This window comes from Octopus sinensis, linkage group LG13 (assembly GCF_006345805.1).
Source record: "Octopus sinensis linkage group LG13, ASM634580v1, whole genome shotgun sequence".
Lineage (NCBI taxonomy): Eukaryota > Metazoa > Mollusca > Cephalopoda > Octopoda > Octopodidae > Octopus > Octopus sinensis.
In genome coordinates, this window is record NC_043009.1 from 55183049 (window position 1) to 55204039 (window position 20991).

A 20991-nucleotide genomic window follows, 5' to 3' on the forward strand; every position below is an offset into this window, starting at 1 on the left:
TTTGATTTTGGCTTTTTCCTTTTTTTTTTTCCTTTCCACTTGACCAAAATTTGGTGTTTTCATTAGAGATGAATGCCAGAGCAAGAACTGCAAACTTTTATAAAAATAAGTTTCATGACATCATATTGGTGTGAGATTGAAAAAGAAATCATGTTCCACTTGAAATATATATACATGTATGTGTGTGTGTGTGTGCATGTATACATACATACATATACACACACACACACATACATACATGTTCTTTCATCATATACTGTAATGATCATTTTCGTTCTTGTACCAGAATTATATTATATCCTTTATCTTCATTTTTTATTTATTACAATAACGTTTTTGTTTTTTTACAAACAAGAATCATCTTTTGTTATTTCTGTTATTTTTCCATGTTCAGATCTCACCATAGTTAACTATACTTTTCAATCAGAATTTCCAAATGGTTGCAAACACAAGCATATGTTGTTGTTGTTGTTATTGTTGTTTTATCCCAGGTCAGCCATGACTAGTACTTATGTCATTGACCCTCTCAAGAGGTCAATAAAATAAGTACTGGTCAAATCTGTGCCTTTCCATAAAATTAAAAATTACCTTTCACAATGTATTTATATTAAGTATGATGCACAATGGCTGTTTAAATCTAATGCTGTTTCTGTTGCATATAACAGTTTTTTTTCTTTCACTGGGCAACTATTCACAGCACCAGTGATTGTCTATTCATTATTTTCCTATAAATCAGTGGCAACCTAAGCTTGTGATTGGCTGTTAGTACATACTATTGACAATGCCCATTCGAAGCAGAAAAACATCTAGTATTCTCGTCACCTGGTGCTTGGATAATTTTCATCTGCTTCCAATATAAATTGTGCTTTGAAACATAATGTATATTGGTGTGTAGCTTAGTGGTTAGGGTATTCAGCTCTTGATTGTAAGATCATGAGTTCAATTTCTGGCAGCACATGGTGTTGTTGAACAAGGCACTTTATTTTTCATTGCTCCAGTCCACTCAGCTGGCAAAAATGAGCTGTACCCGTAATCCAAAAGGCCAGCCTTGTCACATACTGTGTCATGCTGAATCTCCTTGAAAACTAGTTTAAGGGTGTGCATGTCTGTGGATTGCTCAGACACTTGCATGTTAATTTCACAAGCAAGCTGTTCTGTTGATCAAATCGACTGGAACCCTCGTCGTCATAACCAACAGACTGCCAGTTTATATGAATTTATATATAGTAAATTTGCAATTCACAGTGCATTTACATTAAGTGTAATGTCAGTGTGCACACATGACAGAGTGTAAGTGCCCTGAGAGAAATGTTGGACATAAGAAGCATTGGATGTGGCGTGCAAGAGAGACGTTTGTGCTGGTATGGTCATATACTACGGATGGATGAGGAGAGATGTATGAAGAAGTGCCACTCCCAAACAGTTGAAGGAATCCGGGGTAGAGGTAGACCCAGGAAGACATGGGATGAGGTGGTCAAGCATGACCTTTGAACGTTGGGCCTCACAGAGGCAATGATGAAAGACAGAGACCTCTGGAGATATGCTGTGACTGCAGAGACCCGACAAATAAAGTGAGTTCATGGTTGTATCCTACACCAGCTTCACATAACCAGCCCCAGCCCATTCAAAGTACCTTGGATTGCAGGATGGCCTGCTGTGCTTAACTTGGATCATAGGGCGACCTGCTGTGCTTGAGGAGACCTATTGAGTTAAGTACATCAACATCAAAATCAAATGGAAATTGTACATACAGGTCAATGTGTGTGTTTGTGTCTCCTTTTGTTGGCCCAGAGTTATAGCAGAAGATACTTGCCTAAGGTACCATGCAGTAGGACTAAACTCAAGACAACATGGTTGGAAACCTAGCTTCTTGACCACACAGATGCACCTATGGATTATAATCAAAAAGCTCACAGATTATTAACAATTTTATTTTCTGATAAATGTATCCCATAATCCGTGTATAAAAATTTCATCTTCAGTCTGATAGAAAGCATCATATTGAAACTGATAGCTGTGGAAAGTTTTCATAATGACACTGCAAGCTAACATAATCACTTGTGAATTATATCATTGTTTTAACATCCACTTCTCCAGGTTTGCATGGGTCAGATGGGTTTATTGGGGCAGATTTTCCTCCCATCACCAATCCCCACCTGTTTCCAAACAAGGCAATATTTTTCTATGGCCAGGCATGTTCTAACTGAATACTGAAAATGAATTACACTGCCTGTATGACAGAGACCACCATCTTACAACTAAAATGTGATGTCAATACACACCTGCAAGTGTATACATACACACAGAACAGGCCTCTTAAAATTTCTATCACATCCACTCACAAGATTTTGGTTGACCTGGAGCTATAGTAGAAGACATGCCCTAGGGGCCACACAACGGGACTGAAGCCATGTGGTTAGGAAGAAGACTTCTTAACTGCACAGCCACATCTATACTATTACTTGTTTATATAAAACTGCAGCTACTCCTAATATCTCTTTCCTGTTAGATGACTTGGACATTGAACATGAGCCACAAACATATTGGTTTCTAGTCAAACAACCAACTGACTTGACCAGCTTTGGCAGTTGTTAAAGTTACTTCTTAATATTAGTCCAAAGAGCATTTTGTGTAAATAATTTAACTGAATTGCAGAAGGACTTGAACAACAAACTGAATACATGTATATTTGTGATGAGATTAAGATTAAAGATTATGAAACCTTGAAGCAAGTGATTTGTATAACTGGGTTGCACAAACGGCAACCACTTGGTTTCATGTTCAGTCCCACTGCATGGCACTTTGGGGCAAATATCTTCTCCTGTAACTTCATGCCAAACAATGCCTTGTGAGTAAATTTCGTAAACAGAAACTGTGTGGAAGCCTAACACACACACACATATATAATGTGTGTGTGTCTGTAGAAATTACCACCTGTGTCATCTCTTGTGAAGGGTAAGAGAGTCCAGTTTGCTGGACATTGTTGTAGAGCTGAAAAAGAAGTAATTTCTACTCTTCTCCTCTGGAAGCCATCTACTCGCAACACCAGAGGGCGCACACTCTCCTACCCTGATGTAATCTCCAGGGATACAGGCATCCAGCAACAGGACCTCCGTAATGCTATGATGGACCGTGAAGTCTGGCGCAACATGGTAAATTCCATTGTCTCGACCACGGTCGAACAATGATGATGATGATGATGATGTGTGTGTCTATGTATATGTCTGTCTGATCCCACCCACCACTTGACAACTGGAGTTGGTTTGTTTATGTCCATCATAACTTAATGGTTTGGCACAAGAAACTAATAGAATAAATACCAGACTTAAAATAAGAAAGTACTGGAGTTGATTTGGTTGACTAAAACCCTTCAAAGATGTGCCTTAGCATGTCAGATCACCTATAGATACATTTAATTTTAGACTAAATTTGTAGGAACAAGGATGAGACAACAGTCGTGATTTACCCATCATCATCATTTAAAGTCCATTGTCTATGCTGGCATTGATCGGACAGTTTCATAGAGTCAGACCAGCCACAGAATACTGCATCAGGCCCCAATGTCAGCTTTGACTTGTTTTCTACAGCAGGATGTTCTTCCTTTTGTTGCACCAATAGTAGTGAGATTGCCAAGTAACTTACGAAACAAAGTAAAGAAAGAAGGAAAAAAGCCAACCTCAGCCCCACTCCCAACTGAGAAGGAATGTATTTGAAAGAAGTGACTTTATGCCAAGTGTTGAAGGTTAACGTATGATAGAGGGACAAGCACAGGTGTCTTACTAATAGAGGCTACCCCACATTATGTGAGGGTGGGTGAGACTAACTGGAAGGGAGACAGTGCTAGAGCATACCCTCAATGTACAAAAAAGCTGAGTATAAGGGAGAATATAGACTGGATCAGGAATGAAGAAAATGGTGGGTAATTTCATAAGTGTGTGGGAGGATAGTGACAGTTGGTTAGCGATTGAGCTAGAGGTGGATGTAGTGAGTCATAAAAAAGGTTGGTGTGGTTTTATTATATTAGCAAAAGCTGAAATATATTAGTAGTGAAGAGAATATAGTTGACTAAAGCAATACTATTTATCATATGTCTGGTACTTACTGTATTGCTAACACAGGGAATAAAAGCAATGTTGCCACTCTACTGGGATTGAACAGAAGAAATATGGTGGGAGACTAAGTTTTGTAAGCATTAAGTATGGCAATATATTGCTTCTGCAATAATGATTTTTCATATTGAAGCACCATCCGATTGTGGCCGTTGCCAGCCTCGTCTGGCACTTGTGCCGGTGGGACGTAAAAAGCACCCACTACACTCACGGAGTGGTTGTCGTTAGGAAGGGCATCCAGCTGTAGAAACACTGCCAGTTCAGACTGGGCCTGGTGCAGCCTTCTGGCTTCCCAGACCCCAGTTGAACCGTCCAACCCATGCTAGCATGGAAAATGGACGTTAAACGATGATGATGACACAAAGGTTTTTTTTTTTATCTTAGAGGAAATGTGCCATGAAAATGCACTTGGTACACTGTGAAGTGATTGGTATTAGGCGGCGAGCTGGCAGAAACGTTAGCACGGCGAGCGAAATGCTTAGTGGTATTTTGTCTGCGTTACGTTGTGAGTTCAAATTCCGCCGAGGTCGACTTTGCCTTTCATCCTTTCGGGGGTCGATAAATTAAGTACCAGTCACACACTGGGGTCGATGGAATCGACTTAATATCTATGTCTGTCCTTGTTTGTCCTCTCTATGTTTAAGCCCCTGTGGGTAATAAAGAAATAGGTATTAGGAAGAGTATTTAGTCATAGAAGTTATACCAAAGAAGATATCGGTGTGTGACACTAACCATCAAACCATCCAACTCATGATAGCATAGAAACTGGGTGTGGTATGATGAGGAAATCAGAGGAAGCCTTATTGATGTGCTGTGTTCATTAGTCAGTAGTAAAAAGCTACCCGATAGAAGACAATGACTTGGGGAGAAATGGCAAGGACAGGTTTCAGATTGAAGTATGTTGATATAATGATACAAGTAATATATTCAAATATTTTAATCACAATTTAGATTTGCATGGAAAACAAAGTTAATACTTGTTTGAAGCCAGTAAATGAATATTCTTTAAGCTGAAGAGAGCAAAAATGACCATCACAATGTCTCCACATAAAATACAAGAGTAAGGGATATAATGAAATCTTTTGTGAATTTCACCAGCTTTTTCATAAATTCATAAGATGAAAAAACATATTCACATTATTGTGCTTCCAAGTACTTGGATCAAACTTACAAAATGTCCAGGAGGAAGCGATAGCTTTGAATAATGCTTAGTGGTTGTTGTTCAGTCCTGATCAAGAACACAATATGATCAAATGTGTTCCAGCCTTTCCAGACTACCTTGTCTTTCTGTATATTCCTGGGTATGTCCAATCTAACCTTTTAAGACAGTAGGTGTAATTTGAGGTACATCTGACTGTTATTTCTAGTAGATTGAGAGACCACATAGAGGCTCCCTCATTGGCTTTATTCTTATAAGACTGATAAAAATGTTTTTTTATTTTTTTATAGTTGTTCCAGATTGCTTTCTTTAAATTATTTCAAACATTCAGCTTATTTTATTTTAGACATCAAGAGTCAGTTTCTAAGCAAGATCATTCTTTCAATGATAAATGACAATTGCAATTAGATTTCTATTTGACTGAAAGAATATTTATACAAGTCTAATAACTTAATACATGCTTCATTACAACTGACAGGCATAAGTTACTTCTTGTGAATTGACTTTGTGATCTGTCTAGATTTATTGATGTAATATAGTCAATGTTTGGAGGTTTATAGAGAGTGTCACAATTTTCTTTCTGCTTCTCATTTGCAACTGCTTGAAACCTTAATCTATATTGAGTTTCTAAAATTACCAAACAATTTTTTTTTCTTTATGAGACAATTTCCTTTAATGTTATACAGAAGTAAATTGCTTTTTCCACATTGACAGGGAGAATAATACCAGTATCCTGAAAATGTTAACATGTGATAGCATTGAATTTCTATGGCTAAGTTTTATCTTCAGATTTCAGCAAGACTTGCCAATGTAAAAGGAAAAAAAAAATACAAGTATAATATACAGAGTTAATTTAGAGTAAAGTAACTTAGTATTAACATGGAAAACAAACACTGTTTCTAAGGTGGCTTAAATTAAACTAGTCATACAAGTTCTTCACTAATGACCAGGTGTTGCAAACTAATGTGAACACCACTTGTTAGCCTAAGTGAACCAGGCCTGTTTTCATTATATATTGGAAAGTTTACCATACAGTTTGATTTTTTTTTTAAACAGCTTTCCAGCCTTTTTCAGGTATTCCATTAACCTTCTGCTGAATTTTGCACTCAATATTTATTGATGTAACTTGTATTCATAGCTAGTTAGGATAATGAGCCAGACACTTACCACATTGTATAGATTTAAGCAACAACTTGTTCATAAAATCTGAATGTCTTATAGAGGAAGAGGAGGCGGATAATGATGATGATGATGATGATTATAGCTATTGTAATTATCAAGCACAAATGGTTTGGGTTATTTTTCTTTCTTTCACTTTCTCATAATGACATGGCTTTAGAGATGTCAATTCTACATGTTTTTAGACAAACATTGAAGCAGTTATATATATATTTATATACTGCATGAAATCAAAATTAGATTCTGCTTTGACAATAAACATTTTGCTTCAGTCATGAATTAAAAGAAAGACGACACCTTCAATAAACCAATGCGATAAATTTTCAAAATAACACAAAAGGGACATTACTGACATAAACAGTTTGAAAAGCATTTTTGACATGAAAAACAAATCCAAACTTGTTTTGGTACTTTTAGCCCTTTCCAGATAGAAACATTTGAGACAACTTCAGCTGTGCACTAGTTTATAAAAACAATATAGGCCAAACACACTAATAATTTTAGTTCAAATATCTTAAATTTATTCAGTTGTACTTCCCTAGCTATGTTGTGACAGCTTTTCTTTTAGACTTGCTTTACAAAAGATCAATACTGTTATTAGCTTTTACTGTATGCAGCAATTCACAACAAAAGGACAAATGTATAGTCATTGTACTCATGAAAGTAATAAAAGAGGAAAAAGGAAGTTCTTGTCCATTAAGCTCTACTATATGCGCTCTTTAAACACACACAGATTTTATATTTTACCGAGTATTCATAAAGATAAAAATAATGCAAAAGAAATTATAAAAGATATGATCATGTTGGCACTATATATATATATATATATATATATACACACACACACACACACAAACTGATAAAGGTTGAGAGACTTCTTGATTATGTATAACAAATTATAGTGTTGGTATCATTATAAATGCACTCAATGCCCTTTTTAATGATCAAGACATGAAGGTAAAAAACATGTACATCTGCAAAATAATAGACCAAACATTTCAAGAACAATGATGACAATGAGGATGGTGGGGGTGTAATGTGTGGATGGGCATACTTCAGAACATCCTGAACTCAATATGGATAGCATATGCAGCATCAGTACCATGTAAGCACGAAAAACATCCCAAAGGGCAATATGGGAGCCTGCAGCAGTCAGACTTGCCAGAAAGGAATGTCATAATGCTGAACGGCAATACTAACTGCATAAATCAGATACAAATAGGAAAAAGCACAATAAATCATCCAACCATCTCAAGCAGGTGACAAAAAGGGCAGTACTTGAATTTGAGCATCACATAGTAACCAACCCTGACAGTAAGGTGTTCTGGAAATATGTACATTCAAAGCAGAGACTTCACTCTCCGGTTGGTTCTCTTTACAATTTCCACAAAAGCCAGATTACTGACGACCCTAAAGAATGTGCAGAACTCATTGCTGAATGCTAAGCAAGTATTTTTGCTATCGTAAACCAAAACATACCATCTTCACCACCTTCGACACCAAATTCCATAACTACAGAACTTACACCTGCAATGCTGCGTTGTCACCTCTCCTGGTCTTGGTGTTACGTACCTGCTTCTCAAATGTGTTGGGTTGGGTACTTTCTTCTGAACCAGCTTTCACTCTTTCAGTTCTGTCTTAAAAACAGTGCTACTCCAGAGCAGTGGAAAACTGCCAGTGTCATTTCTCTGTTCAGAAAGGGTGGTCGCATGTCACCTGTCAACTATCGTCCAGTCGATTTTACTAGCTGCATTGCCAAACTGATGGAATCCTGTGTCAGAGATACACTCTGGAACTTCTGGAATTCTCACAGCCTTATCTGGCCCTCACAATTTGGATTTATACTTAACTCCAGCTGCTGTGATCAACTTATCAAGTTTCTTGGAGAAATCACCCGTGTCACTGATGGCGATTTATGGGTGGATGTTGTTTACCTTGACTTTGCTAAAGCTTAAAATTCTGTGCCACACAAAAGACTTACGGCAAATCTCTTTGCAATGGGTGTGAAAGATGATTTTTTTAACAAGTACTTCATTCTCAGCCAAAAAAAGGTAGTCACAGTTCTAGGACAGCATTCTTCATCCTATGTCATCTAATGTACTGCAGGAATCCGTTCTTGGTCCCCTTTTGTTTATTGTATACATTAATGATAGAGATGCCAACTTAAAGAATGCCACAGTGCTGAAATATACAGATAACATCAAGCTGTACCTCGAGATAAAAAAGGACAGATCCTGAACACTCTAGATCTTTTCTGCAATCAGAGCTGGATACAATGCAACAATGGACTGACAACTCAAACTGGCTGTGGACAAGTGTACCACCATGCATAACACTAATATCAAGAATTCTTCTTGTGAACATGACCTGGGCATGACTGTCATCAGCAATTTGTGCTGGACAAAGCACGTCTCTAAAATAGTCAAGAATGCAGAGGGGGTTTTGATATCATTCAGAAAGACCTTTGTCAGCCACTCTCCAGCTATCCATTTAAGGCTATCCATTTAAGCCACACTTAGAATTTGCATCACCAGTCTGGAACCCCTATCTTGCTCAGGACATTGACCTGGGAACTGTTCAGAGATGTGCAACCAAGCAAATACCCTCCATCAGGCATCTACCATACTCTGAATGCCTTGCTTCTCTGGGCATAGACACATTGAAGCTCTGATGTCTAGCAACTAACTTGGTAAACACCCAAAGAATTATTAACCATTGTTCCAGCAACCACCTTGAGCACCTTTTTCAGCTCCATATGTCTAACACATGTGGACATGCCTACAAAGTCAGAAAACAGCACAGTTCCCATGACTTTTTGGAAACATTTTTTCACACTCAGAGTTGCTGAAGCTTGGAACAAACTACCTGCATCAGTTCTTGGTTGCCAAGACATTGCATCCTTTAAAACCTCCAGGCTTCCTGAAATTCACCAACACTACACCTGATATCCCCACCTCCATATGCATGCACACATACCATGACTCATACACTGTTAACATTCCTGACTTTTGTACATAATTCTATGTACTATGCATGCACATTTGCTGAGTTGTTGTGCACCTGAGCACTATACACAATAATTTCATTATTTTTATTATTTTATATTTTCAGCATACAAAAAAAAATGATTGAAAATGCTTGAAACATACTTGTGGGAAAAGAGTTGAGAGTTCATTATTATACATGTGCATCAATTAGGATTTCAATGCTCTACCTTGCTAGCTTGCCTCATTTGTATAGAAGAGATTACAATATCTAGTCCATATTCACTAAATATTCATTAACTGCTCACTAAGAACTACATTATCTTCTCTAAATAAATAGCTGTAAGTGTGAGTTAGTGTGTGAGAATGTGCATGTATGTGATTAATGTACAGAATTTCCTTTATGAATGTTGAGTTGGAGAAAAAACTGGGACATCCATTAATCAACTTAATGTTGAAGTATGAATATATTTCTTTAAATATTGTGCTTAATTATAACAGAAAGGCAAAGCATTAAGGACAGAAGAAGATTAACTGAGCTTTTGGTTTCACTTCTATCTATCTTCAGAGTTCTAGACTTGAGATGATGCTTATTTTAGTGTATTAAGGAATATATGATTGGTTGCCAAACCCAATTCTTACATACTTATTTTCTAATCATCATCACCATCACAAACACATATAAATAAAGCTTAGTAACTGTTATTTAGGCTAGGTCTTCCTTGACTGAAGAGAGACTGATGAGCAAAAACACGCTGCCTTTCCTTCCAACAATATATCATGGGCTACATTATGTAAGGTGTACTTTTTATTTAAAGATAAAAGAGTATAATTAGGGGGGGAGATTTAGCTACTATTTCTAGAATGTCAAATGCCCTTGTTGGTTTTGTAAGTTCAGTAGGTTTTATTAACAGTCCTGTTTTTTCACATTTCTGATAGAAAACCCATGATGTATTTTAAACCAACACGGATATTTTGCATGTGTGTCACAACAAATATGATCTGTGGGTAAATTACAGGCCCTAAGTTCATTTATCACGTTTTACTATCCGTAACTAATTTCTTCACCCTTTTGTTTTTTCTAAGGTCCTTTAAAATCAAATTTAAAATGACTGAGTATTTCCTTTGGCTCCATCTTTTAAATATTCAAATTAACCCTTTAGCATCAGATTACTCTGTCAAATGTAATATTTATTTATTCCCATTGTTTGGAATGAATCATACATTATCTCATAGCCTTGAAATTTTAATCATGCGATTGTTTATTTTTAGAATGACATTGTAAGGTAGGCATGAGAGGCGAGATCTGGCTGGTTTGAACATAAAACAATTAAAATATTTGGGCCAGATATGGTTAGTTTAACTGCTAAAGAGTTGAACTATTCAATGTGCAATTGAAACATGTTCTTAATAACCAAGGTGAATTTTAAATAACAACAACACTGAACATTTGAATTTTTTGGAAATGTTTTAAATAGCATGAACTGAACTTTGCAATAAAAATTGAAAACTGAACCTTTATTGAATATAAATGGTTTCTGAAGTCAATCAGAAGAACAGAAATAGACTTTAAAAATGAATTCTCTCATTCAATATCATGAGAAGTGATATTTGGTGGAGAAAGGTTTATGGAATATTCTAAAAATATATCAACTTTGAGAAAGAAAAGGAATTAACATGAAAATTAATAACAATATCTTTGAAATTTGATATTAAAAGAAGGGAAAACTTAAAAGCCAAGCAGGATAACAATAATGAGAATTAAATAATGAAATAATTTACTGTAACAATTTAACAAAATAGTGGTTCATCTTGAAAAATATCAAGTTGAGAAGGATTATCTTCCATTTTTGATGCTATCAAAATCCTAGAGAAAACAAAAAAAAAAAGAATAGAATAGGAGTAATAAATTAGTGTGCATACATTAACGACAGAAGAATTAATGATTAACCTTTTTGTTAACTTCTTTCTGTTGAAATACAGTTAATTTGTTACAGTTAATTTTGAAAACAATAAAAGAATTAGTGAAGTAACTTTCATCATCATCATCATTTAACATCCTCTTTCCATGCTAGCATGGGTTGGACAATTTGACTGAGGTCTGGCGAACCAGATGGCTGCACCAGACTCCAATCTGATTTGGCAGAGTTTCTACAGCTGGATGCCCTTCCTAATGCCAACCACTCCGGGTGTAGTGGGTGCTTTTACATGCCACTAGCACAAGGGCCAGTCAGGCGGTACTGGCAACAGCCATGCTCAAATGGTGCTTTTTATGTGCCAGCTGCACAGGAGCCAGTCCAGCAGCACTGGCAATGACCTCACTCGAATCTTTTTTCATGTGCCACCAGCACAAGTGCCAGTAAGGCAACGCAGGTAACAATCACACTCGTTGTTATTAAAGCTGATGTCAAGAACTTAAATTAATATGAAATTTGGATTGAAAGTTTTATTTAGAATCTTAATTTTAGATCATTTTAAAATGAGAAGCATGTATCATAGAACTAGGCACAGTTTCAGGTAGATTAGCATAAAAAGGTTTAAACTTCTTGAAACAGCGCAATTCAAATTTATGTAACAAGTACTCCTGCTTGGATAGATGCAATATGAATATTAATATCCCTCCTCAGCATGATTTCACTTCATTATGAGTTAAAGCAGAGACAACATCTTCCTTGGTGCTGGAAATCATTTGAGGGGCAAAGCAAGAGTGTTTAGTGTAGCAGGTAATAATGCATCTATATTCAAAGTACTGACTGATCCAACAGATTGCTTACTTGCACTTTGTCAACTGCAGACATTTGCAAATAAGAGAGAGAGAGAGGGTGTGTGTGTGTGTGTGTGTGTGTGTGTGTGTGTGTATATATATATAAATAAATGAAAGAATGGAGTCGAACAACGATTTAACAAAATTGGCATGTAGCTTCAACCGTGTTTTCTGACATGAATTTGCTACCCGGGTATCGGTTAACCGAATTATCCATACTAGGATAATTCATTCAACTACTTAATTATTCTTATATATATATATATATATATATATATATAATATATATATATATATATATATATATATATATATACTAAATTTGTGGGAAAAAGGTTAAAACAAAATCAGGGTTGGGTAGTCATCTGAGGTAAAGTTGGAAATGCTGAAGCATTTATCTGCAACGAGAGAGTGTACATAGGTATGTGGAAATGCTTAAGTCTAAAAAACTGATCCAAAAGTGTTAACATTGTTTTGTTTTGTTTTTAATTCATTTTATAAAATAACTGATTTGACATGACATATAGTAACAATAATACAAAGATAAAAACATGTATAAAATGCAAATATTCCAGAATATATAAAATATTCAGTTTGCAGCTTCAATTATGAAATCATGGCTGTTCACTGATAAAGCTAACCTTTTCAAACTAATTAAACTAATATAATCCACATATTTACAGGCGTTTTTACTAGAATATGGAAAAATATCAAAAAAGCTAATTGTAAATTTACTTTTTGTTTTAGTACTATTTTTGCCACACATTCAACCTCCGCCCATCCCCCAATAAACTAGAGGAAAGAGAGAAACACCATTAAATATAATATTCTAGGTACTTGGAGACTACTTTCTTGTGAGGAATACAGATTGTAACATCAACATGCAAATCTAATTAACAGCAGAAAGGGTTTGAGCAATTTACTTGAAGTAGAATTCCAATTATCAATATGCCTGAGGCTGTTCTACTCTTTCTCGTTGTGCACCGGCAACGAAAATAGACATTCATACCCTGTCATTCATTCTGTCTTTTTATGTTGCATTCTTCCCAATTACAGAGATGTCTGCTAGAATTGTCCGTTAATTTGGTGGTTGATATCTGTAACATTTGGTTATTACATTAAACTTTGTATGAACCAAAGTATAATACTCAAATCTAGATAAGTTACTTGCACTTTGTCAACAGCATACATTTGCAAATTAGAGAGAGAGAGAGAGAGTGTGTGTGTGTAAATTATGTACTAAATTTGTGGGAAAAAAATTAGAACAAAATCAGGGTTAAGTAGTCATCTGAGATAAAGTTAGAAATTCTGAAACATTTATCTGCAATGAGAGGGTGTACATAGGTATATCACACAGACACACACACACACAATTCCCATCAGCATCATTTTACATCTGCTTTCCATGCTGGCATGGGTTGGATGGGCTATCATGGTCTGAGTCCTTTCTTATAGGGACCTACTACTCTCATAGTTTGATGCTCTTGAACATGGTTTTGATAGCTTGATGTCCTTCCTATCAGCAACCACTTTACAAAATGTACTCAGGGCATTTTCTCATGGCACCAACACCAAAGAGGCTTAAAAGTTCTTGGTAAGACAAGACTAAAAGGAACTCACAACCCTACACTTTCTGTGCCATCCACTTTACAGAGTTTATTGGATATATTTTTGTGGCAGCAGCACTGAGGGAGTTGTCAAGTCCTTGGTGAAACAGAAGTAATGAACACCTTTGCTTGGCCACCTCCAGTCAATCTAGAGAGTGTGCATGGGGGCTGGCTTTCCATCGTGGCATCAACTACAATGAGGGTACCTTGTACACTGTGAAGTATAATCAATAATCTATACACACACATTTGTGTGAGTGCACATGTGCATATATATACACCATTTCTTACTCTGATAAAATAGAACTGACAATGATATGTACAAAATAACTTGTAAACAGACAAAACAACAGAACCTGAAAGTGACTAACAATGACCAATGTCAAGAGGATCAAGATCAATCAAGATGTCTATAACAGGCCTAAATGTTAATGGGTTCAATAAGATAGGAAAAATAATAAACAAACCTTGAACACTTAGGAACTTGTCATTAACTAAATTTCAAACAGTTGCAGTGAAATAATATCAGGAATCAGGTTGCAGTAGTGCAGTAGTTTGGCACCTCACAAAATAAAAGTAATTTAACAATTTCTGTATGACTCTCCCACTATATATATATATATATATATATATATATATATATATATATATATATATATATCAAACCCAGGACATGTTCACATTATTTACAATTGACAGATATTTGTCCTCATCTTGTTTGCTGTCAAAATATCCATCAATTGTAAATAATGTACATAATTCCTCATCTCTTAAATATAGAACTGTACCAGGACTTATTGTTTGTAAGCCTAGTACTTATTCTATCAGTCTCTTTTGCCAAACTGCTAAATTATGGGGACATAAACACACCAGCATTGGTTGTCAAGTGATATGGTGGGAGACAAACACAGACACTTGCTCAAGGTGCCATGCAATGGGACTGAACCCGGAATCATGTGGTTGAGAAGATTGCTCTGGGCTCACATTAGGCAAGAAGTTGAAAGTTTTTTGGTCCATGACACTCCGTGGACCCTAAGTAAGGCATGTGTAAAATTTAAATGAAATCGATTGTGTAGTTTTTGAGTTTTAAGGATTTACAGACAGACAGACAGACATTCTCATCTTTATAGATATCTATACCAACATATATATATATATATACACAGCATGTCAAGGCTTGCCTCTCTGTCCATGCAAAGAATGGATCTAGTGGACTGTGCAGAAGAAACCTTCATGGTTCAATGGAAATGAAGGCAGCTACAGCAATGTAGAATGCAGAGAGCAAGGTGAGGCAAGTAAGACATCGTGATCATTCACTCATCCATCTCCATCCTCAGTCATCTTGACTTGGTCCTGCCACTGGATTGAAGATGGTCACGGACGAGGGATTGAGGTTGATGGTGCACAACTCTTCTTCACTTTAAATTCAGTCACTATGTATGTCATCAGTCATCCTTAAGAATGGCTAGCTGGCCCTTGTTGCTCCGACAGATGAACATATATAAAATACATTCATACAAATATGCAATCATATGTGCATTGCATTTTTATGTACATATATGTGTGTAAATGTGTATAGGGAAGCCTAACAGCAACTTCAGGTAAAGCAATGTGGCCTATTAGTACCTGTGTATGTCTATGCATACAACAAGGGTTAACATTATTTACAATGGACAGATACAACAAGGGTTAACATTACTACAATGGACCACAATGTTTCAGCTGATGTACTCTCCAGCCTTCATCAGGTGTTCTGGTGGAATTTCGAACCCAAACCTTTATTTGATTAATGGGGTACTCTGTTCTCATTCCTAAAGTTTTTTTTTATTTACTGGTGTTATTTTTTGTTGATATCATTTCTCAAGTCCCTGCCTGGGATTGAACTCAGGAAAAAAAATACCTTAGGAATGAGAACAGAGTACCCCATTAGTCAAATAAAGGGTTGGGTTCAAAATTCCACCAGGACACCTGATGACGGCTGGAGAGTACATCAGCTGAAACATGGCAACAAAAAACAAGGTAAGGACACCTATCCATCCATTGTAAATAATGTATATAATTTCTCATAGTAAAAATATAGAATAATAAAAACAAGGTTTAACATTTGAGTTTTCTACTATCTAATTCAATAAGAAACCAATTTGTCTCAAATTATGCCAAATTAACTTTCAGCATTATTTATGTATTCCCTGCCATCCAACAATATTAATAATGACAAAATCATACATGAACCTTCCCATGTTGAATATAATGACTTAACAGAGATGATTCTCCTCTACCCAAGTCTTTATGCAAACTGATGTGTTCACTACAAGATACCCAAGTGATTAACAAGTTATACTACAGGCAATTTTAAGCATTTCATTACACTAAATTGCAGTAAAATTATCCAAGTTCCCATCAGGGTTCGGGTATGTATGGTGTGTAATGTAGATATAATGGAAAACAGATGTTAATATGATTATGAGGGTGACGATAAAGTTTACCAATCCTATAAAGGCTTCACAGTTGTAGTAGCTTGACTTTGCTACTCAGAATCAAAAAACTATCATATTTGCCAGATATATGAATGTAAATCCATTTATTCTGGCTAGTTTCACCTAGAGTGTCTTATGTATCTTAGCCCTCACTGGGATGCTAGCATAATGTGTTACTGCTTTTGTTGCTGTGGTTGATATTTAATGAATTAAGGGGTTTAGTACCAGTGTCCTCAAAAGTAGATGTTGATGTGAAGTAAGCTCATCTAGGATCTTACACAGTAGAATGTCCAAGTGTGGTTTGAATACCATATTCACTAGTGTATAAGACACACTCTGACATAAAACAAACCCCCACTTTTTTTGTGGAAAACAAGTTTATTTTGCAGAAAAAATAAGTTGGATATATTTTATTATACACTTGTACACTTGTTACCCAAATTGTAATATGGTTATGAGAAAAAGCACATCTTACACACTGTCACATATGGTATATCAATATTTTCCATGTACATACATATGTATTTTTAGATGGATACCGAAAAGCTATACTCTTCTGAACACAAGCTAGAAGAACCAATAGCATATGTGTATAAAACTATGTTTATGGTTGATAGATTTTCATCTTGCACGGGAGAAGAATCCTTACCATTTGGATCACTAAGAATTTGCTGGCCCAGACATGTGTAAAGCATTAAGACAAAAGATTATTATTTATTGACTAAAGGTAATAAAGAAATGAAGATGCTAAATAGGATAATAATTCTTATATATACACACAAATGAGAGTAAGTGAGCTTGTATGCCATACAAGAATATTAACAATATACAAAGGAAATGTATAAATTGCGTTTTAAATGAATGCCTATTGTCTTACCTTGATTTATTTGATTTTCTTTTTTCAGGAGTCACTTCATCAAACATGCTTTCAAAAGGATAATCTTTAGGTACATTTTCAAACTTCTATTAATTAGATATATGAAAAAAGTGTGGAAAGGTATGTGATTGTTAAATCTATTGGAAATTTAAAAGTTTATATTAAGTTTGTATTCATAAATATAACCCACTGGACCAATTCTTTTATGTTCTCTTTCCTGTAACTGGAAGGTATACCCTTACAACTTCTCACCATCTTTTCTTCCTTTCCAATAAAGCCATGTATATCCTGTACAGCAAGACACTTGTTTCTATTCTTCTATCTATTAACCTCACATAAAGCCACCTCTCCCAATACTACCATCTCCACTCAGTTGAGGGATTTTGTCATGTGAATAATATTGTAAACTTACTAGTACAAGTGCCACATAAAAAGTACCCAGTACACTCTGTGAAGTAGTTGGGGCTAGAGGGCACATCTAACCATAGAAACCATACCAAAACAAACATTGGAGCTTGGCACAGTCCTCTAACTCATCAGTTTTCATCAAACCATTCAACCCATATAGCTACTTTAATAATGAAGAATGATGACAAAATGATGTTCTATCAGGCATGGGCTAGATGGTTTGACAGAAACCAGCAAGTTGGTGAATGCTGTCTTGTACTAATGTCTCAATTTTGGCATAGTTTCTATAGTTGGATGCCCTTCATAATGCCAATCACTTTGCAGAGTGTGTTTGGTAATCTTTTCATAATACCACCACCCTAGTGGTATTGCTTTGTAAGACTGAAGAGCTCTCAAATTAAAGAGAATCAGAAAAGGAATGGTGACTTAGGCGAAGTATGATAAGAAGAACAGATTTACTGTTGAAAAAGGTTGTTAGTGGAGAAACGAAGTGTTAGGGAAGGGAGTAATTGAAAACAAAAAGAGCAGTATCAAGAGTTAGTGAGAGTAAGTCAGAAAAAAATCAGGACAGTAGGGTGGGCTGTAAAAGGAGATTTAGAGCTAACCCATGATATATATGAATGAAGATAGATGGAATAGTGCTAGAAAAAGAAATAAAGATGATCATACTGAGAAGCCAAAGTTTATCCTCAAACTAACATATCCAAGTAGGCAGATAGGAGAGAGCCTAGTGGCATAAGGATCAGGAAGGGAGAATAAAAGTTGCAAGAATGTGGGAGGAGGAGAGAGAGATGATGGGAGAGGCAATAGTCAGAAATAAGGGTGAAAGCAGCCAGTCATGAGTGGGGGTACAATGGTAAGAATGTAGGATGAAGTACATGATATATGATTTTGGATATGCAGTGTTGATTCGAGAAGCAGATGAAAGTTAGCTGAAAAAAATCCCATTAATTATAGACTGGTTGTTTTATACAAGTAAATCTTAAGAGATGGTTTATGCATGAAAGATGCAAAAGATGGGATATAAAAGAGATGATGCTAGAATAAACAGGAAATATAAATGGTTTATTACTGACTAGATGATATATAGGATAGATACAGAGAAAAGACTTGAAACAGTGACGCAGAAATGGTTCTCAGCACCAAGGAATAGAGACACTTCTAGTAACCTATCTTGCCCTTAATTTGAGGTTGATCACTAGAATGCTTGGTACATTCTTCATAGAGGAAAAAATTAGTGTTCATGACCAGTTGCCTATATCAGTTACTACTTACTTAATGACAGTGAAGTCTATCTTATGTGTGTGATCCCCTGATTACTAGGTGATTAGACTGCCAGTAGATTTCTTGAGTAAATAGTTATGAAGCTAGAAATTGTCAGGCCATTTGCATCATAAAAGTCCAAGAGCTTTTATTCTTCTTTATTCCTGATACCATATCCATAGTCTTCATGTACATCAGGGCATTAATCAACAAGTCCATTAAGTCATCAGCCATGATAGCTAAGTCATTAACAAGGTAGTCTGCAAAAGGATTATCGGTTCTATCCTTGCTGGAGTGCACATGAAGAGATCACAGTTGCTGTTGTGTGACCTTTAAGTGAAGCTTAATTATTGTTTCATACACTGATTGCCTCAATTTCTTTATTGATTTCTCTGCAACAATTTACTCATTCCATTCACCCCAGTGCTATTACCTACTATAATGAACTTCTATCTGTATTTCTTGCTCACAAGGAGTCTGATTCAAGGCTCCTTTCCACCTTACCTCTTGTACACAGTATACGTTTCTCCACCTCCACCCTTGCAACTCTAAATCTCTCCACATCTACATTTCATCATTTTGGCAGCCTTCAAATTTTAAACTTGAAGAGAAAAGTTTCTGCTGGTAGGTGGATTATCAGTTATCTTTATTCTGCATCCAAAAGGAAGACAGTTTTTATGATCACACTGAATGTAATCGTTAGATGATGATTACTGGGTTCTCATACATGGCCAAATGTTTTTACCTGACCACTGTACAACCATGTGCAGCACAAACATTATATTAGTCCTGTATATGCAATTGACTTCCATTGTACTTTTGATTAAGAATTTGACAGGATATTTTTAAAGAGGTGAGCTAGATACCCTTTCTGTCACTAACCACTTTACTACATGAACTTGGTGTATTTTATTGTGTCACCAACACTAGAGTGGTCTCTTAGAACTGAAGCATTCTCCCACCCATCTACACTGTGTCAGCTTTCATTCCATTTTGTTGCTCCCCTAGATGGGTTGCCTTTGCAATAACTTAGATTCCATGTCTCCTTTGTGTGGTTATAACAATGCGCTTTTCATTACATTAGGTTTGTTCAAATTGCCTCATTTCCAAGACAAGTTACTTCCTTTATAGCCATGAAACCATTTCTTTCCACATCCTCATAAAAAGATACATAATTGCTACATAATAAGAGAATTATTGACAGAAGTTATTTCTCATACCAATTTATGCAAATATCATTAAAAACTTACTGGGTTACATTTGTAAATGGAATGAGATTTAGCATCACCACCAGCTGAAATTTTGTCATTAATATAGAGTATTGCTTTTGAATCCATTTTCTCATTCTCTTCTACATGTTCTTCATAACTGTCAGAATCTGGGTCAGAGAGCTGAAAAGTAAAATAGGTAAATATCAACAAATTTCCTGACTTTCATGACTTCAACTTTTTCTTTTTTATATGAAAATGAAATAGAATGGAGATATTACCCAGTAGAAGCCGATATATTGAATTAAAGAAAGACTGAATAATAATTTAGCAGTTATCTCACTTGTGTTTTCAATAAGATATTATTTTTAAAAAGGTGAAGTTCATAAAAATATGTTCTCACTAGAATTAGCTATTGATTAACAATATACCAGTTGGAATTCAGCAGAAGAAACTGTTCAGTTTTAAAAGAAATCCTTGGTGTTATTAAAATAAAATTAAAATTCTCTCTGAAATATGTCAGTCATATTTATTTCCGGTTAACATTAAATATGTGCAGATAATGACTATTCATTATTTAAATTATAAACATTTATATTTTCCCATACCAACAAATGCATAATATCATACATTTACAAAAATATTGCACTGAAGATATACTTCAATGATGAGGTCAGAATAAGATCAAAATATGTCCATAGTTGTCTAACATACTTTCTATTTGCCACTGACTAATTTTTTTTTTCTTATTTTTTGCATTTTTTCTGCATATTTTTTTCTAGTTAGTTTTTTTTTAATATTCTATGTTAACACTAATTTAATTATGAAAATGTTTAATAGTAACAGTCAAGTAAGTGGATATTGACTACATTGAAATTTAATCCAGAGTGGAGAAAACAAACACCTCTTTGTCCTTTCTCTTAGTTTCAGTGCTCACCGCGAACAAGTAAAAGTAT

The 20991-nt window shown here is 35.5% G+C and overlaps 1 protein-coding gene across 3 annotated transcripts in view; it reads right to left on the reverse strand.

The window, feature by feature from the left end:
• Positions 1 to 10887: 10887 nt before the first annotated feature.
• LOC115218667 overlaps positions 10888 to 20991 on the reverse strand; it is a 35257-nt gene continuing 25153 nt past the window's right edge. For 2 of the 3 annotated variants that reach the window (XR_005001702.1, XR_005001703.1), the window contains exon 4: positions 20081 to 20218. Coding sequence is in view for 1 of the 3 variants with exons in the window: in XM_036508383.1 (XP_036364276.1) it covers positions 11223 to 11298; positions 17157 to 17242; positions 20078 to 20218 (303 nt within the window). In the remaining 2 variants the exon portion in view is untranslated. Of the gene's footprint in view, positions 11299 to 17156; positions 17243 to 20077; positions 20219 to 20991 lie in introns of those variants that run through there. The other variant, XM_036508383.1, reaches the window with a different exon arrangement.